General features: G+C 37.4%; 3 protein-coding genes across 4 annotated transcripts in view; 2 read left to right on the top strand and 1 right to left on the bottom strand.

Annotated features, from left to right (window-relative positions):
- Positions 1-2,332, bottom strand: part of LOC134814062 (rap guanine nucleotide exchange factor 4-like) — a 42,869-nt gene extending 40,537 nt beyond the window's left edge. For both annotated transcript variants that reach the window (XM_063822061.1, XM_063822060.1), the window contains exons 1-4: positions 2,298-2,332; positions 1,656-1,707; positions 1,284-1,374; positions 769-857 (exon numbers count right to left, since the gene is read on the bottom strand). In XM_063822061.1, coding sequence (XP_063678131.1) covers positions 769-857; positions 1,284-1,374; positions 1,656-1,707; positions 2,298-2,332 — 267 coding nt within the window. The remainder of the gene's footprint in view (positions 1-768; positions 858-1,283; positions 1,375-1,655; positions 1,708-2,297) is intronic.
- The window catches only part of LOC134814063 (ATP-dependent RNA helicase DHX33-like), a 37,783-nt gene that overhangs the window by 6,245 nt on the left and 6,056 nt on the right, over positions 1-25,482 (top strand). The gene's annotated exons all lie outside the window — the stretch shown is intronic.
- On the top strand, positions 20,318-25,469 carry LOC134813789 (uncharacterized). The gene is made up of 6 exons (XM_063821670.1): positions 20,318-20,590; positions 23,635-23,702; positions 24,084-24,238; positions 24,384-24,506; positions 24,618-24,744; positions 25,048-25,469. Exons 1-6 carry the CDS (start codon positions 20,318-20,320, stop codon positions 25,283-25,285), a joined length of 984 nt encoding a protein of 327 aa, XP_063677740.1. The 3' UTR covers positions 25,286-25,469.

The raw sequence follows: 25,482 nt of genomic DNA, 5'->3' as shown, positions 1-25,482 counted from the left end.
CCGAAAAATTAAAAGTTCTTATTTTTGAGCTACACACATACTGATACATAACTTACATGTATTGAACGATTATCAACTGATCTAACGTCAGTTTGGGGTGGTGAGATTGAGACTAACCCCCTGTTACGCAAAGCTCTGCAGCCACAGAATAATGATATTCAACAAGACGTGGTAACTTTAATGCTGATTTTCTATTTACAGCAAGATTACAAAATAACAATCAGCTTATAATGGTTCCTCAGTTTAATGAGGTAAAAATGAGGCCAAATATAACTGCAGACACACTTGACATGATTTTTAAATTAGTACCCTATCAATAATATTTCAACACCCCATCTAAGTACGACATGATGAGTTAATTGTCCAGTGCAGTGGATAGCTCAGTTGCGTGAGACCGAAACAAGACTAACACGCTGACTTCAGTTATTATTAATACATTAAAACCCCCGATTTACCGCATTTAATACATTAAAACCCCCGATTTACCGCATTTAATACATTAAAACCCCCGATTTACCGCGGACTTTGAAGGTAAGGAAACAGCTGCGGTTAACCAGGGTTTGCATTAAATCAGGGTTTGGTTTGTTCACATTATGTTGAGCTCGATTTGGGGACGGAAATGGCCGCGGTAAATCGGGGTTTGCGGTAAATCGGGGTTTGCGGTAAATCGGGGCTTTACTGTTTTACTAAAGACAAGAAAGGTTAGTTATTTAGATAAACTGACAAATCAATAAACTGACAAACTGACAAACCGAATAACTGACAAACCTTGTCTTCCAAAAGATCAGACACGTTAACATCCAAGGACCCACTAAGGACTGCGTACCAGTTTCTACCTGTATCTGCTTGTCGATACACTGAAATATGTTAGCAGGTTATATGAGGAAGGTGAAGGGACAGTGAATAATTTGGGCAAGTCCCAAGTTCCACCATTATGTTTTGATTGGCGGAGATCTAGTGACCACGTGATACTACATTAACATATTTCATCAGCTTACTGTACTCGAGTTTACAGACTTAACGTTCTGCGGTTCTGCTAACGAAACTACAATATTAAAAACTAATGCTCGGCCTTACGAGATCTACTAAATTTTCCGACAATCTGGATTTACTACTATACTCCGCTACTATGCGACAAAGATATTGTATAAAATATAACTAAATAATTTAATCAATACGGTGCCCATGTATGAGCGGCTCTCCTCAAAAAACTTTCTCTCCTCATCGGAGCAGAAAGATAAAAACAAAACACGGGTCTCAAAAATAAATATATTTAAACTTACGTGTTATGCCCTTTTCTAAATCTTCATAGTAACCGTAGTAACAAATCTGTTGCAGTAGCGTGGGATCAAACGTTTCAAAAGCTTTAACATCCTGAGGATAAACATATATATTAATACTAATAGTTCCCGCAATAAGACAATAAATTGAAGCACAAATCTTCTTATCGTTTTTATATTATCAGACATTGACACAATTAACATAATAAGGTGTAAAGTCTAAGAGAAACTACTGTCACTGAACTAGCCAAAATGTAAAAGTTATTTGACGGAGATTTATAATCACACTTTAGTTTTTTATTTTGGCACAAGGAATTTAGAAGATCGTATTGAAACAACAAACAGGCTTCGTAAACGTATTGTTTTGTCACTCACCTTCAAGCGAGAGTAGATAATATCAAGTTCTTCACCGGATCTATCACTGGGTCTAAAAATTGTGAGTTTTAGAAACATTTCCATTCATTATGAACTTTTTTATGTAGCAGAATTGAAGTGTAATTTACCCTCGATTCACCGAAAGGTCAAGATTTAAGATTATGTTGTCAAAGGTCACCTAAAGGTAAATTAATATCAATTATTCAAATTGTTATAAGATTTAAAAATGTATGGTGAACATTTATTAATTAAGGGAGGGGGGTACAAAACGTTTGTGAAAGTTATCCGGTTCCGGTCCGGTTCAGAAAGTGCTTGGCCGGATATCAACCGGAAATTTCTATAACTTGTAGGAAGAATTGTATTTTTTTGAAAGTTTGATCTGGCGTTCTCAGGAGTCAGCCGTCAGGTAACATTCCGGGTTCTCACAGTCAGATCTTGAGACCTAAAAGCATGTCTCGAGATCTGATGGCTGGTAAAAAGGCTATATACTGAGTCCTTAGCATTATATGATCACGAGTCCAATGGCATTGGCATGAGGTGCACTAAATTGGACATTTCAAAACTTTTAGGATACGTTTTTCGATTTTCTGACATCAAGTAACCAGGCTGAACCCCTTTAATAATAATATCAAACCAACTTACCTCTTATCAAGACAAGATATCCACTCCGCCACCATAAACCTATGTGATAGTTGTCAGTGCAGTAAGAGTTGTGAAAATGGGTAAATATTAAAATTTAAATATCCTCTTATTTTTGGGGTATGCTTTGGTTTTTTATCGATATGACAATAAAATCAACTATATTATATGTAAACTATTACCATTTTTTTCTTTGAGACCCGTGTTTGTTTTAAATTTTCTGCTCCGGTAAATAATCGTAGGAATAGTGTTCGATCTTTTTATAGGCATTTCATACCAACCTATTCCAGCTATCTTACTATATTTTACTGACACCACGGCATCAACTTTAACACGACTTTTCGCAAAAACCGTAAAAGATATAAAACTGAAACTTTTTTACTTGGTCAAATGTTTTAATGGCCTTCAAATCAGCATGAAAAAATAAAAAATTGGCCAAGAAATAACAATTTTAGTGCCAAAAATTTGGACCCCCAAGTGGTGTCAAAAACGCGAATTAAATATGTAATAATTTATTTGAGTGTTGACACCACTTAAGGGTTAGACGGGTTCCTGCTAGTATATCTAATACCCAATCTATATTATAAAGTTATGTATAAAGTTTAAATGTATAAAGTTATGTACATTCTCATATTGCAAACTATTATGTCCAATGTGATAAATAGAAGCTCTATAGAACAGAGTACGCATCGACTAGACTTGAAGTCGGCTAGTCTGTATCAGCTGTTAACCTAAAAACGTGATCCGCCAGAAATAATTGGTCAGGCAGCTCCGTGTTTGTTTTTAATTTTCTGCTCCGGTGAATAATCGTAGAAATAGTGTTCGTTTTTTTATAGGCATTTTTTACTGACACCACGGCATCAACTTTAACACGACTTTTCGCAAAAACCGTAAAAGATATAAAACTGAAACTTTTTTACTGGGTCAAATGTTTTAATGGCCTTCAAATCAGCATGAAAAAATAAAAAATTGGCCAAGAAATAACAATTTTAGTGCCAAAAATTTGGACCCCCAAGTGGTGTCAAAAACGCGAATTAAATATGTAATAATTTATTTGAGTGTTGACGCCACTTAAGGGTTAGACGGGTTCCTGCTAGTATATCTAATACCCAATCTATATTATAAAGTTATGTATAAAGTTTAAATGTATAAAGTTATGTACATTCTCATATTGCAAACTATTATGTCCAATGTGATAAATAGAAGCTCTATAGAACAGAGTACGCATCGACTAGACTTGAAGTCGGCTAGTCTGTATCAGCTGTTAACCTAAAAACGTGATCCGCCAGAAATAATTGGTCAGGCAGCTCCGTGTTTGTTTTTAATTTTCTGCTCCGGTGAATAATCGTAGAAATAGTGTTCGTTTTTTTATAGGCATTTTTTACTGACACCACGGCATCAACTTTAACACGACTTTTCGCAAAAACCGTAAAAGATATAAAACTGAAACTTTTTTGACTGGGTCAAATGTCTTAATGGCCTTCAAATCAGCATGTAAAAATAAAAAATTGGCCAAGAAATAACAATTTTAGTGCCCAAAATTTGGATCCCCAAGTGGTGTCAAAAACGCGAATTAAATTTTATTAAACTGGAATTAAACAGGAATTAAACATGAATTTACCGAGGAGAACACTAACGAACTCGTTTTGGCTATACAATAAATATGTAATAATTTATTTAGTCTCTTGAGTCTTGACACCACTTAAGGGTTAGACGGGTTCCTGCTAGTATTTCTAATACCCAATCTATATTATAAAAAACGTGATCCGCCAGAAATAATTGGTCAGGCAGCTCAGCTAGTATCTTCTGTCATGGTAAATGCAAGCAACTTCACACTTATCGTACCAAAGTTTCATTCGGCGTTCGCGCGCGCGATAAACGTTCAGCAACCCAGATGGCAGCAAATCTATCAACATTAAGATCAGCGCCATACCAGGTTGTTTCGCAAATATCTAACCATACCATATATGGGATTATGGGGTCACACTACATTATAGCTATTAAGATCTGTATGTACGGTCATTACCATCGTAGTTAAAGCAGTACTGTTTGCATAAAGAGAATTGTGACATGACAATAGGTTCAGCTAAATTATAGTTGTTTCGAGAGTTCTAGCTCTGTATACTGTGCAGTATGGTATAAAGTGCTATTTATAGAACTGCAGTTTATTAAATTAAATAAACTAGATATTTAACAAAGTAGCGTGCATTAGCCAGTAAACGTATAACAAAGGCCGTATACCAAAGGCCGGCCACTCGAATGATTGAGGAGACCGTTGCAAGTAAGTACATTACAAAGTGATGCTCAAAATATTTGATAAAATGGTTTGAAATAACGGACATTTTTGACGCACTGGATCGAAGTTTGACGTCAATCCATATCTTAATTCACCGACTTTATTTGATAAAGTTGAGGAAATGTCAGATTATCCTCTGCAAGTTATCATAACTTTGGACAAATTTCAACTCCTCCATAAATTCAACCAAGTATCACAAATACCCAAACTTTGACTTTCAAATTTTAGTTACTCACTAATTAACTAATCGTTGTTTTAAGTTGTTTAAGTCTGATTCATCAAGTAAAGTCTGATTCAGTAAGTAAAGTTGTCCGGATGACAAATTATATTACAAAGACTCGATAATGCTGAAAAAGTTACCATTACCGAAGTTTCACTGTTTTGACTGAACTGTTTACCAGTGAACAATCAGTTAGGTCAGTGTGAGTGACACAAGTCACGATCGAGTTATGGGAAGCTGAATAACCCGAGAAAACTTTGATGAAAGGAAAATCGTTATAAATGTCCTTTCGATAATAGAACATTGTCAGATATCAGCATTCCTAAATTTCACTGTTTTGACTGAATTTTTCTTCGTTGACCAATTAGTGAGTTCGCTGTTAATGGCACAAGACACGATTGAGGTACCGAAAGCTAAATTACTGAAGGAATCTTTAATAGACAGAAATTATTAGGATAAAAAGACATTTTGGGAGGTATTTGAACAGTAACTTTTCTTCCATTTCCTTGACCGACATTTCACAGTTTTAACTGAATTTTTTTACCAGCGACCAATCAGTGAGATAAGTGTCTCCAACGTTCTGGAAGCTGAATATCCGGAAAGAGATCTTATGACTCAGGAGTATAACATGATATGTTTGAACTTTGAAGTCAAATTGTGTGCAGTTTAAGAATCTACTCCAAAAGAAAATGAACAATAATATGTCATAAATATTAATATTAATATTATCGTATAAATCAATAAGATGATAATATTAAAATTCAAAAATGCTCCCTGGCGGCATTTAACAATATACATTAAACAAACGACTGAGACAGTGAATAAGATTAATAAATTTATATCAGATGCAATGAGGTTGGTTTTACCAGAGTACAATTTATGGTGCAGCTCAAGACTTTGTGACCACGTGAAACTTAATACCTTATCAGCCGATTGCACTCCAGTTTATAAGGTTAAGATTCTACTAAAATCTGAACAGTAGTACTGCCAGTTAAATTTTGCTCACAATTATATACCAGCTGTATACGAGGTCGTAAAACAACAAATAACAGAGAATCTAATTATAAACTTCTGCATATGACAGAAGACGTTTATTGTAAATAACACATTTTCCCAATTGCCAAACGATCTAGATGGTTTTTATAACATAAATATAATTATATACTTGATTATAGCAACAGAGACTATCTATACTAATAGTCCCAATAAATGTGTGTGTACGTGTGTAATTTCCTAACGGTTTAATCAAGAAAACGGTAAGAGTTATGGGATTGGTTTTTTCGGTATAGTTTCGGAAAAACTCTGACGAAGCCAATAAGCAAATATTTTTTATATCGGCCGGTGGTAAGTGGTTTAAGTGATAGTTTTGTACCCCAAATGAAATACTAAAGTGTCTCACTTTTTCTCCCCCTCTCTTACACTCTAATAAGTGATGACAGTAATATTGTATTCATAATCACATCTACAGAGAATGTACAAAAACATTCCATACTAATCCAATATGTGATCTAAATATTTCGTATTACTCAAAACTATTAAATTCACTAAAAATCAGACAAATTTTAGATTCGTACAATAAGTTTTTATAGAACCAGAACTTTGTATATCATAAACATATATCCAAAAGAAACAAGTGAACTAGAAAAATATATAGTACAAGTGATTTGACAGATCTTTAGAATCACAGAAAGATTTGAGCTGCAATCCAGTTAACAGCAGTGGCTGGCGGCCACGCCAGCCACTGCTGTTAACTGGATAATATATAAGCTATATTTTGTTACCAATTATCAAGGATCACACGGTGATAAGATCATGTCACCAATTAGTGATGTATAATTAGTGATGCGATCCATCAGTAGAATTTAATTGACCTAGAAATCAAGAAATGAGCTAGATATCCGATCTGATCACCGTGGGACACCTGATAATTGGGGGCCCCTAAGTCGTGCAGCCGGTATATCACACTTTTACACAAGAGGCAATAACGAGGAAAGCTGGCAAATCTTTTTATTGAATAATATTCCAGGTTTAAGGAAATCTCAACGGTCACAAAATCACACGTCACACAACATAACTTAGTATTAGTAAACTATCTAAACAACATGAGGCATTCATTCAACAAACATCTTAGTTACGAAAGCACTTCAAAACTAATAATTACCGACCACTTTTGAAATCAGAAAATTTTCACTGCCAGACCTGCTACTAGTTTACTGATAATACTCCTGGCCATCGCTCAATTAAAGCCTTATCAGCACAACACGCACAATCACATATCATCAACGTAGCTGATCTCAACGCATCATAATAACAACCACACGCACACACACCCACTTACCACTACACAACACCACACAGAGCCCAGCAATCAATTCAAATAACGCCTAGCTGATTTTTATAGAATAACATCGTGAATCGTGATCCAGCGTGATGAATTGTTTTAATTTTAATTGAAGTTAAACGGCTGCACCCCTGACTTTTTAACTAAAGATATATTAGGACATTTGTAGTCTGATAAAATTTAAAGTTTTGGTGTGAGAATTAAAGCTTGGTGTGAGAATTAGTGTGGAAATAAAAGAGATTCATTTTATTACATCATATATCTTATTAAGTGACAGTAAGTATTATTATTTTAACTACAGATTATATTATTTCAGTTAGTATTGACATAAATGTTACGATTTCAGTTTATTTATATATTATATTGTCAATAAACCGGTCTCAAAGCCCTTAAGGGTGGCCCTCGGGTCTTTAAAACAAAACACATCATTCTACCCCAGAACCTTGTGTCGAAGGACTCATGTACCATGAACCCTACTGTAGGGTGCGGGGTCTCTACTTGCATATTTGGGTAGGAGGTTTTGCTGATCACCTTTGTATCAGAATAAATTGTTGTATGGTAATCACCTTTGTATCAGAATAAATTGTTGTATGGTAAACTAATCGGCTGGTAAATTGAACAGAAATTTAACCACAATATCGAGACATCCCTGTTACCTTAAAGGACCAGTTAACTGAAAAAAAAGTTATCCTCATATTTTGACAGATTTTGACAAATAGCAAACTAAGCAACGAGTCGAAATTCCTAAATCTCTAACTGCTCTCTAACGCGTGTAAATAGCGTTTGTATTATTTTGGCGATGACGTCATAAAGTCCCTTGCGCGCGCAGAAGAGCTCGTGAGACTGTATTTTACAGGTAGAAAATGGACATAATACAATCTTTTCCCCCGAATAACTCGAAAAGTAAGTAATTTAGGGTACATGTTGCTTCATAAGTTGTATATAAACATGGCCATTCTGCACAATTTGCACACATTCAAAAACCTTTAGGGCCTTCATAGCTCAATTTACCAGATACCCATAGTTTTGCATGATTTCTGGAACCGGAAATCAGTTTTTCGCCAATAACTGAAAAAGTAAGCACTTTAAGGCATATGTTTGTTCGTAAGTCATATATTAATATGCTAATTGCGGTTCTTTTGCACCCTGTCTAAAGACTCTATCACGATCCTATCGAAAATGAGCTCAGCACCACGCCCAAAATGGTTTTTGGCGAATTTATCAAAAAGTAAGGATTTTAGGCCATGTGTTGCTCAATAACTCCTATATAAACATGCATATGCGGCTTCGTTTAAGCCTATTTTGAAGTCTCTACGACCTTCAGAAGCAAGGGGTCGGTTACGTTATTGGGTCAATATGGGCGTGGCCCTCCTGGGTTTTCTCCACGGTCAAAAAATGTCTCCAAACGAAAATCGTTTATTCATAACTTCGGGAAGGTTTGTGCAAAGTTTCGTGAGTATTTGAATATTTGCAGGTTCATTTCCATAAATGTCCATAAATGACTGGACTACACAACTTTAGAGTTAACTTTAGAGAAACTCATAAGTCATTTATCTCAAATTAAGCTGTTAGTGTCCATGATCAACCTGTGGCGACAATGTTTTACGTGAAATGTAAAAATCAGGAGTAATATAAAAAGTGTATTTTTAGATTAAAGTGCTAGCTCATAGTTTTAGAATTGTATAGATTAACGTTGGTCGTTTAGCCATCTAACAATCGATCGTGCCGTAATATATGGCCAGAGAATAATAGGGTCTTGGAAATTATATAGTTGTTCAGTGGGTCGATTGACTGAACACGTTTGCACTTGATATTTAAACTTACCAGTAGTTTATTTATGTTATGTACCGATGATAATGCAATTAGGATAACAACTAGGTAAGCCGTAAGTCTAATTCAAAACACACCTCACACCGTACACTCCAGTCTCCAATCAGTATTACTATTTGGTAGACCGGGTATTTTGGCGGGAATTCTGTTCCCACGGCACTGTTCTAATAGAAGCTACTTCTATTAATGGTCCCAGAGGAACGGCCGTAAAGTAGCCAGACTTCTTGTCTCCTGTACTGGCTGACACATGCGGATTAGAGTTAGAAATTTCGCTATGCTATAAATACAATTGCTCTCGGAATTGAACAAACTCCTACTTATCTGGATCCTTTCTAAATTCGTTAGAGTTTCATGGACTGGGGAAAAATAATCGGTACAGTCTTCCTGCTTGTGTAATTAAGCAATGAAAACAATCCAAAATTATCACATATGACATAAGTTGTAATAGCAGAAACTTTCTAACCGTACATTCACCCGCCACTGTTCAAGAACCTATATCACTGTTTAAAATCATGACGTGAGCACTGTACATCCAATCAGCTATTCCTTTAGTTAGGATGATAGCCAAAACTATAAGGATTTTGGAGAACTAGGGTAATAGTCATAATTCTAAAATTTGAGTGAGTTACACGTGTTTTATTGACGATGATAAACATTTGCAATGTATTAAACGCTATGCAAGCGCGCACTGAGGGACTTTATGACGTCACGAGGCCACAGCTTATTATTGCAATAACACGCGTTACACGTACGCTAGAGAGTTGGTTCTTTCGGCGATACGATTCTTTACCAGTTTGTCACAGCTTATTTAAATCTTAGCCAAATTGGAGACTACAAATTTTTCAGTTAACTGGTCCTTTAAACTTAAAGGATTGTTTATATGTTGCGCTTATGGCCATGGGGAGGTAGTTGGGAAAAGCTTGTAATTTCTAACATTAGCTATGTGTAAAGTGGCTTACTAGGGGGAGGATCTTTACTATCCAGATGTCCAGCAGCCTCAGCAAACGTTAACACTGGTGTTACACAAGCATCCAGCTTACTGAATATCTCCACCCACTCACTTTGGGTCTTACTAGCAAATTTATCCTGGAAAGATTTTTCTAGCTCACCCCATTTCGGTAACTCCATTTGATGCGGTAATCCCGCCTCACCAAGTTCTTGTCCCTGCGACAAAACAGTGTAAAATTGGGGCTCTAAGGCTCCCACAGCCATGTAACGTCCATCTTTAGTGCCGTAAGTATTGTAATACTTGGGCGTTATTCCTTAATCCTTTGCCATTAAATTGCAACTTCAGAATAGAGCATTCCTGAGATTTTTCTGGGATTCCACTGAGCTTCCTGGCACAGAACATAATACTTTCTATATTTTCTTCTTTTTTTAAATTTTTTTTAAAAAAACAAGAATTTCGCCGCGGTTAAACCACGCACGATCAATTTTCCCTACGATGTACTTGTATCTTGTATAATTAATTCTTTCGAGTGAAAAGTGTGACTGGAAAAAAGTGCAGCATATTTACATACTATGTTTTTAATAAATGAGTGGGATTCGCGCATGGTAAAAATTGACGATTTATTTGACCGATTTAGCGCCGCGCGCATCAACAATAAATAAATCCAGAAAATTGCGGAAAATAACTTTGCGAAGGAGGGACTTCACTGTACTTAATTAACACATGGCTAGCGTCGCGCGCAGCATAACAGACCCTTCCAATACACATAATTATAGGGGAGTGGTCTATATTGCGAAGGAGCAGACTTTTGTCATCACCGTAGGACCGTCGGGCCACCTCATATATCCAAACCCAATAACTTATTCCCTACGATCTTTTTGCCTTCGGCAAGAGTAGGGAAAAAAATTAATACTATGCAACCTACTAAAACCAATGGGGCCCTCCAGCTCCCCGAACATAATACTTGCCACTTATATAACTCGCCGTCCAGGAATCCAGGACTCGCCACGTAAGGGATCATTCACACATGAACGATCCCTAACATACGTGAGAATATTTTAATTCCCAAATTATCAAACATGTGTCACTTACTCAGTCATTCAAAGACCAATCAGTATCTGGTGAAAAGAATATTGATACACGCTGAATATACAATATTGTAAGATTATAATAAATGGAATACCTGGGGGGGGTGGGGGCAGTGTAACCCGTGTCTACAGCCGAGACTGATGTCCCAGCCGGGATTTATGTACCAACGCCTATGCAGCAATGGGAGAGAGAGAAAGGAGGGAGAAAAAGTGATCCATTTTATACTTTCAACACTACTATAATATAACAAGTAATTTGAGGCTCTAATGATGTAGTATTAAGAAGATTTCAAGCCTAACGTTGTGTGTTTCCCTTCCTGTCCAAAAGCATTCTATGATCCCTTTTATGTCATATTTGTGGTACAAAACCATCAATTAAACCACTTACCACCGACCGATTAAAAAAACCTTTATCATTTGGCTTCGTCAGGGTTTTCTCGGCACACACACACAGACACACAGACAGACAGGGGGGCACCAAATCGTTGTTTGAACGTAGGACAATTTGAAAAACTAAACTACAGTGCTAGCAAAACTACACTTTTTGCTCTAAAAACAAACTATTAGAGATTTTACCGGCGTATCTTCTAAAATCATCTTAGAATTTGTTCAATTTTAGGGAAGGGCACCAAAAGGGTAGGGGGCGTCAACAGGGGGGCGCTTTGTCAGCAGGGGGTGCCGATAGGCAACGTTACGCTACTGTTGTCATCTTATCTAGTTTAAGAAGGGAGCTAGTGATTCTGTTAAATCTATTTTAAGGGTATTACCCTTTCGAACATTGATGAACAACAAACAACTAGCTAGCGCTATATTTTACTATAGAAAATGAATGTCAAACCTATACAAACTGAGTGGAGTTGGGTTAAAAACATATAAGAGATACGATGATTTAACTTGTAGAAGCTTTCAATAAACATGTGTTAATCGTCGTCAGCTGATTTATACAAACTGTTAAACAAACGTTTTGAGAGTGCTGATCTATTTTTTAATTGCTTTTTTGAAATGTTTCTAATGAAGTTTTACCAGTAGCGTTACGTTGCGAGCGAGCTAAATCACTCTACAGTCGATCTTCGAGATTGTTCTAAAAGGGTCCCCGACAGTTTAAACCAACTTCAATCGATGTATTTTCGGACGCTTATTCCGAATCACCCCCCATTGTGAATTGCTATATATTTGGTTTATATATTTATGATAGTCGATATAATATATACTAATTGTGTTCTATTTCAGAATGTACCACAAACATGTTGTCTGTGGGGTTTGATAATTACTTGTAACAACTGGTGTGTTTCATTGCATAGTGATCCATTTAAAGTTATCACCCATGACATAGGGTTAAAATGCTCCCCTGACGAGATATTGGCGAAAACTGTCTTGATCACGTGATATGACTGTATAATATAAGGAAGTTAGTATAATTTCTCGATAGGGTTAGGGTTTCAGCATATGCTTTTGTTAAGGATTGGGTTAGGGGTTGGGTTGGGATCAGATTAAAGGGTTAGGATTTCGAATAGTCGTTCAGGACCAGCTAGAGAACGGGTTGAAAAAGTCACGTGACAGTCTAGTGTTGAGTGATTAATCATCATCCGTAACGTTGCCTGTTCCCCCCCCCCCCCCCCCCCCCCCCCCCCCCCGCGATATTTTGTAGGCATGTCTGAATAGTGATGCATGATGTGATGTCATATATTTTACTTGACTTTATTTTACTTTAATAGCGCTCGATTTTTTGATAAATTTTCATATGTGAACGGCTCGAATTCAAAATTAGAATGTACAATTTAATGCAAATAGTTGTTTTTCTTTAAAAATGATATAGAAGTATTTAGTAAAATAAATTGATTTAACTATTTTACATTTTAAATCAAAACAAAGTTTTAATTGTATTTTGCATTGACGTCACCAGAGCTTGTATGTTTAAAACCTACAAGGACGCGCGCCGAGTTGAAACAAATATTTTACGAATCTCATTATATCACCCGTTAAAACCAATAATCCCTCGCGCTTGTCCATTGTGTTTGTTAAATTGTAAAGCGGCGCGCGATTCAATTTAAAGATTTAATTCACAATGTCATTCTTTTACATTTTGCCTATTTGCATGGTTGCGAGAAGCATTATTACTTATTGGATGCGCGGCGCGGCCCAGTATATAGTGCATCGCGCTACAATTTAAATTGAATGTTACTCGTCTAAATTTCTTCGAAGTAGCGCGTGCCGGGCCAAACCATCAACAATGGTCAACAATTTTAATACTTTTATTATATATTTTACAATAGTATAATTTTCTTCATATCAATGTATAATAGTATAATTTTTGTCCATTGTTAATGGTTTAGCCCGGCGTGCGCTACTTGTTATGTCGTAGCACTAAGCATGCTTGCCTTGATCTAACATTTCAAGGCTAACTGCATTTTAGGCTAAAATTTTGAGACGAAAGCTCGGCGCGCGTTGACGGATGTTACTCGTCTAAATTTCTTTGAAGTAGCGCTCGCCGCTTTCTTCTCGATGGCAAGTGCTACGAAGTAGCGCGCGCCGGGCCAGACCATTAACAATGGTCAAGGCGCGGCGCGCGCTACTTCCAAAAAAATTAAATAAGTAAGTAATAGTAGTACATTTTTCATAAAATCAAAAAATCATTGCATTTTTTATCGTTAAAAGCATTATCTGATAACAAAAAATATTATTTGATGCACAGCGTGAGTACATCGTGTACAAAAATGATCTAAAATTCCCAAAGTCAGCCATTAGTTTAGTTGTTTGTTACACAAATTACGTTTTTCATATTGATACACTAATGACTAACATAGATATCAGTTATCCTCATGGGTACTTATTTACTATCAAACTTTACACAAATCCTTGTCATACGTTGTATGACCCGCCGCGCACGAAGTGCGCGGCTCCCCCTGTATCGTCAGGACGATAAAGGACCATAGTGAAACCACCGTGGGGGTCGCAACGTGATACAAACAAATCCAAAGTAGTTACTAAGAACCTGATAGTGGATAAGTCTACTTAAAAGACTTGTAGAACTGAAAACTTACTATAAATGCAAAAAATGGAACATAAAACTGAACTTATCAAAATCAAAAATTATGCAAAAAATTATGCAAAAAATTGAACTTAAAACTGAAATTATCGAAACTAATCAAATTCAAAATAAATTTCTCCACAATTGGCGGTTCGAGGCTAAACACCTTAAGTCTGTGATCTGTTTACCTGAGGACCCCAGGCTATTATGTTCATTAACATATAGAGATTAGGCGGAATGACAGGCTGAGCGCGGCCCAGTAATGATCTGTCAAGTCGTTACTATCCCAGCAAACCCTACCATCTGGGGTATATCTCCAAAAGTAAAATAGATAGAACCTTCCGGTTTTCAACAAAATTTCCGTTTCGTGAATTTACAGTTGGCTCCCCAGGAGCCAAATTGGGGACAACGTAGATTCTGAATTAAACCGAAAAGTTTGATTTTGGGCTAAATAAATGATCACAGCTTTTAAACTTTGCAAAGAAATGTCGTTGTCATGACTACTAGGCTCAATGCAGCGTGCGAAAGGTAAACTTGACGTGACGCGCGACGCCATACGTGCTGTTGAAAATCTATCACCTCTAGCAAGCCCAGCAGGCGGTAAGGTTTTCTGGGTAGGCAAGAGAGCTGCATGAGAGTTCATATAAGTTCAGCTGCAAAAGAAAGCAGAAGGAAGGGGGGGGGGGGAGAAATGGAAGGGGGGGGGGGGGGGTTGCAGGGAGGTAGGGGATGTTTTGCGATATAAGACTTATAATTTCGGCGGTTAATATGTATGAAGTTTTAAAAGTCGATTTTGAGGGCGAAGATTGCGTTTTTACCTACCCATCCAGGAGTCCCCTTTCTTGTTGGCGAAATTCTCTACTTTCTTTTGATATTTTAAAATTGAGATTTGACTTGATTGGTGGAGAGTTATGGTTCGTCAAAGTGAACGTTTTAAAATGAAAGTGCAAATTCTTTTGAACGCGCGTAGGTTATAGGCCCAGCAAACCCTACCATCTGGGGTATATCTCCAAAAGTAAAATGGATAGAACCTTCCGGTTTTCAACAAAATTTCCGTCTCGTGAATTTACAGTTGGCTCCCCAGGAGCCAAATTGGGGACAACGTAGATTCTGAATTAAACCGAAAAGTTTGATTTTGGGCTAAATAAATGATCACAGCTTTTAAACTTTGCAAAGAAATGTCGTTGTCATGACTACTAGGCTCAATGCAGCGTGCGAAAGGTAAACTTGACGTGACGCGCGACGCCATACGTGCTGTTGAAAATCTATCACCTCTAGCAAGCCCAGCAGGCGGTAAGGTTTTCTGGGTAGGCAAGAGAGCTGCATGAGAGTTCATATAAGTTCAGCTGCAAAAGAAAGCAGAAGGAAGGGGGGGGGGGGAGAAATGGAAGGGGGGGGGGGGGGGTTGCAGGGAGGTAGGGGATGTTTTGCGATATAAGACTTATAATTTCGGCGGTTAATATGTATGAAGTTTTAAAAGTCGATTTTGAGGGCGAAGATTGCGTTTTTACCTACCCATCCAGGAGTCCCCTTTCTTGTTGGCGAAATTCTCTACTTTCTTTTGATATTTTAAAATTGAGATTTGACTTGATTGGTGGAGAGTTATGGTTCGTCAAAGTGAACGTTTTAAAATGAAAGTGCAAATTCTTTTGAACGCGCGTAGGTTATAGGCCCAGCAAACCCTACCATCTGGGGTATATCTCCAAAAGTAAAATGGATAGAACCTTCCGGTTTTCAACAAAATTTCCGTCTCGTGAATTTACAGTTGGCTCCCCAGGAGCCAAATTGGGGACAACGTAGATTCTGAATTAAACCGAAAAGTTTGATTTTGGGCTAAATAAATGATCACAGCTTTTAAACTTTGCAAAGAAATGTCGTTGTCATGACTACTAGGCTCAATGCAGCGTGCGAAAGGTAAACTTGACGTGACGCGCGACGCCATACGTGCTGTTGAAAATCTATCACCTCTAGCAAGCCCAGCAGGCGGTAAGGTTTTCTGGGTAGGCAAGAGAGCTGCATGAGAGTTCATATAAGTTCAGCTGCAAAAGAAAGCAGAAGGAAGGGGGGGGGGGGAGAAATGGAAGGGGGGGGGGGGGGGTTGCAGGGAGGTAGGGGATGTTTTGCGATATAAGACTTATAATTTCGGCGGTTAATATGTATGAAGTTTTAAAAGTCGATTTTGAGGGCGAAGATTGCGTTTTTACCTACCCATCCAGGAGTCCCCTTTCTTGTTGGCGAAATTCTCTACTTTCTTTTGATATTTTAAAATTGAGATTTGACTTGATTGGTGGAGAGTTATGGTTCGTCAAAGTGAACGTTTTAAAATGAAAGTGCAAATTCTTTTGAACGCGCGTAGGTTATAGGCCCAGCAAACCCTACCATCTGGGGTATATCTCCAAAAGTAAAATGGATAGAACCTTCCGGTTTTCAACAAAATTTCCGTCTCGTGAATTTACAGTTGGCTCCCCAGGAGCCAAATTGGGGACAACGTAGATTCTGAATTAAACCGAAAAGTTTGATTTTGGGCTAAATAAATGATCACAGCTTTTAAACTTTGCAAAGAAATGTCGTTGTCATGACTACTAGGCTCAATGCAGCGTGCGAAAAGTAAACTTGACGTGACGCGCGACGCCATACGTGCTGTTGAAAATCTATCACCTCTAGCAAGCCCAGCAGGCGGTAAGGTTTTCTGGGATTATTCAAATTAATATTTCTTTTATTCAAATCGTCTAAAATAGCTTTAAAAATATTACATTGATGTCTACCAATCCTTCCCCTCATGTTTGACATACTATCAACAGCAAATGCTTCATACAGCTTGATTTTTACAGGAAGAGAAATGCGGGATTTCTCTGCCCATACCTTGCTGTATTTCTCAAAGGCAACGTAAGCAAGGATGCATCGGTGAGAGATATCAGCCTTACTACAGAGCTTGGATCCAAGGGAAATAGTGTTGCGCCAGGGCTCTCTGTTCTTCACGGGTTCACCCTTGGCGTCTACCTCGTCCTTATCTTATCCTTAAAAAACGTGGCAGATAATCAATGAGCTCAGGGGCAAGAAAAAAAAGAAAAAAAGAAGCAAACTAAGCCTCCCTTTATCATAAACAACGAACGAATCATGAATCGTAGAGTCATAGCCAATGGATTCAACTCTTACTTTGTTTCTATTGCCCCTAAGCTCAATGAAACACTTAGTAGCAGTGAGGCCTCTGGTTTACCAATTCTCCCTATAAAAACATTCTATGATTTCCTTGGAAAGACTAATGAAAAATCGATTATGTTAGAAGACTGTACACCTTATGAGATAACGGAAATAATAAAAGGATTTGAAAATGGAAAAGCAAGTGATATTCCTGTTAGTGTAATCAAAAGATCATCTCACGTAATTACACCGATCCTTAGTCGATACATCAACATCTTAATGTCTAATGGCACGTTCCCCGACGTTCTAAAGACTGGTAGAATAACTCCTGTATTTAAGAAGGGAAACCCTGAAGAGATAGAAAACTACCGCCCAATCTCTACTCTCTCTATATTTGGTAAAATCTTTGAAAAAATCATTTACTCAAGAATATATTCGTTTGCTAGCTCACAGGGTATAATATCTAAAACACAATTTGGCTTCAGGCAGTCACACTCTACTTCACATGCAGTTAATCACTCAGTAAACCTTATAACTGAATCTCTAAAACTTAAGCATCATGTCTTAGGCATATTCATAGACCTTAGCAAAGCTTTTGATACAATAGATCATGGTACATTACTTGTCAAATTACAGGGCTATGGGATACGTGGGGTGGCAAATGATCTTATAAAAAGTTACTTAACAAATAGATCACAATATACTGAAGTTGTTGGTGAGAAATCTGACGCCTTGAAAATACAGTTTGGAGTCCCTCAGGGTTCGATTCTTGGACCTCTCTTATTTCTCCTATATATTAATGATATCGCCAACAGCTCCAGTTTGGGATCATTTGTCACCTTCGCTGATGACACCAATATATTTGTGACTGGGAAATCTAAAAAGGAGGCATATATGCGTGGTAATTCTCTTTTAGCTAGTTTATATTCCTACATGCGAGCAAACAAACTCCATGTCAACTTGTCTTAATGCTGTTTCATTCACTTTAAACCAGCATCGTCCTCCCAGACTGACAATAATTCTGAATATACTCTAACCATTGATAACTTTCCAATAAAACAAGTTGCATCTGCTAAGTTTCTGGGAGTCGTCATCGATGAAAAGCTAACCTGGGAAGAACATATAAAATCACTTAGGCGTTCTCTCAGCCATGCAACATCAACTCTCTGCCGCCTACGCTGCTCCCTCCCAGATTTCTTACACCGCCAGTTGTATTACACTCTATTTGAATCACACCTCTCCTATTGTATCACGGTTTGGGGTGGGGCAGCCAAAACTCGTATAAGTTCTGTATTCAAAGCACAAAAATATTGTCTCAGGGTACTGTTTGGCGACAGGGAGGCATACCTAGATAAATTTAAGACCTGTGCTCGTGCTCGACCGTTTGGCAACCAAAATCTGAACAAAAAATTTTTCTTGAAAGAGCACACGAAACCTTTGTTCAAGGAACACGGAATACTTGCCGTCCAAAACCTGTACACTTACCATTGTTTCCTTGAGCTCTATAAAATCATGAAATTCCGTGCTCCGATTTCCCTCCATGAAAATTTCACCTGCTCAAGTAGGAAACCCACCCTTATACTAAGCCAAGCAGACCCCCCTGACAACTTCAATAGCAGAACGACTCGTATTTGGAACGTAATTGTGCCTAAGCTTGGTATACGTGACTACTGTCTAAGTGTGGCCTGCCTGAAGTCTAGGATGAAGCAATCACTGCTCGTCAACCAGCATAACCATGCTGATCTTGATTGGACAAACAAAGATTTCGAATGCTCTAATCTAAATTTTGACATTAAGTCTACCCTAGGGTCCACACATCCAAAATGATTATCTTGAAATTGAAAATTAGCTGGGTGTGCATTTTCCTTTGTCTTACTAACGTGTGTGAGCGCAGTGTAGTGAGAAAGTGTTTTTAACAGATTTATTATTAGACTTAGGATTATGATTTTTAATATATTACATTGATATAAGATTTATTTTTGATAGGTACTTAATAAAGTTGATGAATTTCCCTCCCTATTAAAATTTTAAACCCATTTAGTGAAAATTGATAAACGAAGATCTAGATATTGATACATATTATAACCAACATTGCTTATATTCTGCCTTGTAAACAAAGAGCAAATCTTCTTAATGCCTTCTTCCTGTCCTAAAACTAAAACTTCATCCTATTAAAGGGTCACAACGATACACCTAGAATGCCATAAGCTTTTAACCAGTTGTTTGGTTCGTTAAATGGTATCATTTAGTGAAATTCCGAACATTCTAGCTCACTCACACTCCAAGTTAGGGGCTGATCTAATTACGGCCTAGTGGTTAGCTTGTGACGTAGATATTTCCATAGCAGTAAGAATGATGCGTGTGAATTGGTATTTGTTATTTGGACAGTCCTTGTTCACGTTTTGTTTTTGTTACACGATGTGTCCGATGTGTACAACTGATACACCCGAATGTACTTACTTCTTGAGTAAGAATTATAATAGTTTATATTGAATATATAAGGCAATTAATTAACAATTAGTGTAACAGTAAATATAAGATAATGGGGAAAGATACTATTGTTTTATATTTATATAGACAGTTCATGACATGTGGAAATTCGATATTTTTTGCAGATCTCATCGGATTGTTAACTCTTAAAAGGCCTTAGTTTCTGCGTTTATATTGACATAGGAAATAATATTTAAATTGACGTATGGAAATAAATCTATATAACAAAATCCATCAACTTAAATCCTCATAAGAAATTCCGACGCTACAAATGCTTTGTATTTTCCGTCGTCTGACGGGTATAGAGATCTAATCTTCATAATAGCACATGCTGGAAGGACATATCTCCGATTTTTCCCGATGAACCGTAGTTCGCACATGTTCAAAAAGTTTCTGTAGGCTGCATAACGGAGTCCTTCCGGTTTTATGTTCTCTTCTTTGTCGACGGGAATACTTTTCTGCATCATACCGAAAGAGCACATTTGTAGCATCTTTCGGTTACTGATTCCAGCTGAGAAAAGTTCGCAATCTGTAACACATGAAACTTTTTCAATAGGCTTTGGGCAATAAGTTGGCACTTTGTGGTGATGCACAGTATGACTCCCCAGGATTTACAGCCAAGTACTGCACCTATTCAATCATGCATTGTACAACAAACGAAATTGTAGATTTTTGTGTCATCCAAAGAGGTCAATTTACAGGTGAACTTGAAAAGCAGGCTTGTCAGCTGCTGCTCGATATTCTAGTCAACGAGATCAAGTTGGATATTGGTGATTTTGTGACAGACAGACATAAGGGTATTGGAGCTATGATGAAGAACGTGTTCCCCGCAATATTTCACGCATATGATGTATGGCACATGGGAAAGAACCTCCTCAAAAAGCTGACAGCATGTGCAAAGAAACACCCTAAAGTTGGATTGTGGACCCGCTCAATAATTCGACACTTTTGGTGGTGTTGTCAGAATTGTAAAGGTAATGCCGATCTCCTCTTAGAAATGTATCATTCCTCGTTGTTCCATCTTCTTAACATACATAATTGGGGAAGAAGAACAGTGATTCACAAGCAGCTCAGCCTAATGCGTGTTGGTTCACGACCCTATCCTTCTAAACCAAAAACGGTGAAGCAATGCTTCCACCCTCAACTATTGGTAAGAGAAGACAGGGCAACTCAGTGGTTCAGTATTGGGGATGATGATTTCAAAGCGGTATTCAAAGTGATAACTGCTACCGGGTTCAGTAATGACTGCAAAAAATGCTGTAAGTTTGTGCATACTGGAAAGTTGGAAAGCTTTCACAGCATGAAACTTTATATGTACCTTCCGAAATCAACAGGATTCGGCATGACGACCACAATAATCCTCACAATGCTGACAGCAATTCAGAACAATTGTTACCTCGACCCTAATAACAAGCTGAAAATGTATTCTGTCCGCCAGTGGTCACGGGCAAATCAGCAGCACTTTCTTAAAGAAAGGAGCATTTTCGACAATGTCTCATTTAAGAAGAGAATCCTTGAAGAAACATTTGAAATTATCAAGAATAACAGCATCATTAAACTAGACGTATCATCATATATTAGAGCTCCAATTCCTAAAACGTTTCATTGTCAAACTGCACCATCAAAAGAAGTACTACTTACTAAGAAAAATTCCCGCATGTCATGAACTGTCTATATAAATATAAATAAAACAATAGTATCTTTCCCCATTATCTTATACTTACTGTTACACTAACTGTTAATTAATTGCCTTATATATTCAATATAAACTATTATAATTCTTACTCAAGAAGTAAGTACATTCGGGTGTATCAGTACACATCGGACACATCGTGTAACAAAAACAAAACGTGAACAAGGACTGTCCAAATAACAAATACCAATTCACACGCATCATTCTTACTGCTATGGAAATATCTACGTCACAAGCTAACCCCTAGGCCGTAATTAGATCAGCCCCTAACTTGGAGTGTGAGTGAGCTAGAATATTCGGAATTTCACTCATTTTATAGTAACATGGTGATCTTCGTATGTGGCGGTAACAATTGGTAATTAATGGAAATGAAATCTCTGTCGTTGTGACCCTTTAAAGTAAAGGCCAGTTGTTACCACAAGCTATTATACCGTCCCTCTCAAAAACATGCCTCAGCCTCCATCAAAAACAATTTTAGTTTTCAGTCCTCCTAGTTTCCAAAAATCTACCGAGCTAGTGTTCTGGTGTGCACAAAAGCCCCTAAGCCCGTGCATTCCTTGCCCCGCTAGCTGCCAGTCCTTGACAAACTTCCAATAGCAAAGATCAACTAGTCATTTACAAATTGAGCACTATACAATTTTAATTGTTTTAAATATTTGACTTTGTAAAATGAGCTAAAACATTGATTTATTAGTTTCATTGATTTATTAGTTTCATTATCTGCAATGTAGAAGTGGACATGTTCTGTTTTATCCTCGTTCACAAACAGGTTCCATTCTTCAAGGATCTCCTTACATTATATGGGCAGCATTTCGTTAAGAGTTTCCTCATGCTCGTCTGCAAAATCGCCATCGTCGGCGTATTCCCATTCCCATGGGTACTGCTCGTGTAAATTTGAATCATTCCATTTAACGCAGCATTGTGTCCCTGTGCCCTGGCACGAATCGTAATACTTCTGTTTGTGTTTGAGACTCAGCTTTTATTATAGATTCTGGTGATACCCAAAATCTATAATTGATCATTTGTATTGATCTTTATACAAGTACATGGGTAATAATTTGAGCAAAAGGAAAAGTACTCTGATTATAATTCCATCAACCGAAATCCCAGATAACATGATACAATAATTGATAATTGGTCATGATATCTTATATCTGTTGTAGTTTTAAGACCTTAAATCGATATTGTTTACATTATGCAGTACACTTAAATGTGTGTGTGTGTGTGTATGTGTACTGGAGGGATCATTACGAGATTTGAGACATTTGGGCCGGTTGCGGAACGTTGCCAGCTGGCGCCCCCCTGTTGGCACTCCTTCCCCATTTTGGTGCGCCTCCCTAAAATTGAACAAAGTAGGTGATTTTAGAGGTGCACTGGTAAAATGTCTAAAAAAAGTGTGCTTCTAGACCCACATTTTGGGGCCCTCCTAAGATGGCGCCCCCCTCCTAAGATGCCCCCCCCCACCCCCCGCACAGCAAGGTCAGCGGGGCCCTTCATTACGCCACTGATTTGGGCAGGATCCTTCTCATTTATCTCGTAATCAAGGTTTCCCTATCATAGACTAAGTTGCCCACGAGTGCTTACATGGACGGACATCACCACTGCAATTTAGGAATGTCTATATTTACAGTATAGAGGTTACTTTGTATTCCATCTGCTGTTAAATTTAATTTAAATGCCATCATTATAATCTTGTACAGTTACATGAAGTTGTACAGTTTAATGAAGTTGATCAGCACTTGAAGATGAACTCCCTGCTTATTACGAGGTATAAATACTGAAAAATTTCAAATTTCTTTGTTTTACTGTTACCAAAATGTAATTAGATCGAATGTAGAAAGTAGATCGAACCGGTTCGATCTAGGAATTAGATCGAACGCCGGCGCGGCTTTCAATGTATTTGTATATGTATTTCGCGCTGGCGTTCGATCTAATTCCTAGATCGAACCGGTTCGATCTACGTGCACAGAGCTTGGTCTACATATAATTCCTAGATCGAACCGGTTCGATCTAATTTCGGCGTTCGATCTAACGCACAGCAAGGTCAGCGGGGCCCTTCATTACGCCACTGATTTGGGCAGGATCCTTCTCATTTATCTCGTAATCAAGGTTTCCCTATCATAGACTAAGTTGCCCACGAGTGCTTACATGGACGGACATCACCACTGCAATTTAGGAATGTCTATATTTACAGTATAGAGGTTACTTTGTATTCCATCTGCTGTTAAATTTAATTTAAATGCCATCATTATAATCTTGTACAGTTACATGAAGTTGTACAGTTTAATGAAGTTGATCAGCACTTGAAGATGAACTCCCTGCTTATTACGAGGTATAAATACTGAAAAATTTCAAATTTCTTTGTTTTACTGTTACCAAAATGTAATTAGATCGAATGTAGAAAGTAGATCGAACCGGTTCGATCTAGGAATTAGATCGAACGCCGGCGCGGCTTTCAATGTATTTGTATATGTATTTCGCGCTGGCGTTCGATCTAATTCCTAGATCGAACCGGTTCGATCTACGTGCACAGAGCTTGGTCTACATATAATTCCTAGATCGAACCGGTTCGATCTAATTTCGGCGTTCGATCTAATTACATCCTGGTTACAGTTAAGACCCTGATTGTTTGCTCACCACACTGCTGTTAATTGTAGTTCTTCTCATTACCAGCAAATTTTGAAGAATTATCCCCAGATTTTATATATTTCAGGTATTTGAAAAGATTTCCTGCAGCATGTCAATACTCTACTTTCAACCGAGGGATCGAATTGAATCCTAATAGAACCCATTTAGCCATAAACGATAGATGTCAACTGAGACATTCTTCGCATGGTGTCATTCCACCTCTGCCTGCATTTGTATTGGGTAACAACAGTATTTGAAAATGAAAATTTTACCATTTCATTCTATAATCAAACTGTGTAGTTAGCCAAATCCAAAATATGATAAAGTTTAAAGAAAGATTCCATTGAACTTATTCACTTGTGAACCCAACTGTTTGAACTTTCAGGTGCAAGTGGCCTGATCCCTTTCTATGCTCCACCACTTTACATGATGTACAATGATTGGTTATTTTGTACTGATGGAGAGTTCATGCATCTTGTTTACTCAGCTTCTATTCTATCATTCCTAGGTTTGTTAGATATAAATTCTATTAAAGACAAATCTCTATTTAATTTTACTGTATTTTCGGTTCTCAGCCGACCTTCAATATTATGAAAGCAGTAATAAACCCATTTTGTAGGTGGTGTGAGATGGGGTTTGACTCTCTCAGCAGGATCTAAGGAACTTCCAGACTGGAGAAATCTGACTTACAGTGTTACTCCATCTTTGTTAGCTTGGACTGGAGTACTTTTGCACTCTCCTCTTGGGTACATGTGACCAAATCTAATAAAATCAAATAAAACATAATGATAGATAAGATCATCATTACTCTTCAGTGCTTGGCATCCAAAGTGATTTTAAATATGGCTTTAATTACTTGTTAATTGACTATTTTTGTTAATTTTATATATTGTACCATGCTTATTATATTATATGTAATTTTGCTTATGCAATTTACACTTTTTTCTTTGTGGTATATTTTATCATTACCACAATTTTCTAATTAAGATGGTATGAAAATTTTTTTTTTCTTTGTAGTATATTTTATCAATATAATCCACATCCACCAGGTATATTCCGATAACAGCTGGCCTGCTAGGAGCAGGTATCATCGATGTGGCTTGGGCAGGTTACCCTACTTGGTTCAAGATTCTCCGCACAATTCTCACTATTAGTGCTCTCACAAGCATAGGCTTGTTGTTTCATGTGAAATATAAAAGTGACAAAAATTTAGGTGTGAACAAATCCATACAAGGATTTAAAGACAAATATTATGACTGGAAAAACGGCAGTGGTCCTTCGAGTTGATGAAAATAGAAACTGATCTGTGAAAATTGTTTGTTCATATTTATAATAAATAAAATATAGTACGAATTTACGTCACCTTAAAACCTCCATATTTTGTCGCTAAAATTCAATATTAGAAAAGCTATATTTTTATTTAATGTACAGTTCACTGATTTGCTATAACAGTTTATAATTTGTGATAGAAGTAGATGTTTTAT

The sequence above is a fragment of the Bolinopsis microptera genome, chromosome 4, assembly GCF_026151205.1.
Source record: "Bolinopsis microptera isolate Bmic1 chromosome 4, MBARI_Bmic_1.0, whole genome shotgun sequence".
NCBI classification, from domain to species: Eukaryota; Metazoa; Ctenophora; class Tentaculata; order Lobata; family Bolinopsidae; genus Bolinopsis; species Bolinopsis microptera.
Note: the sequence above shows the minus strand (reverse complement) of the source record. Positions and strands in the feature narration are given on the sequence as shown.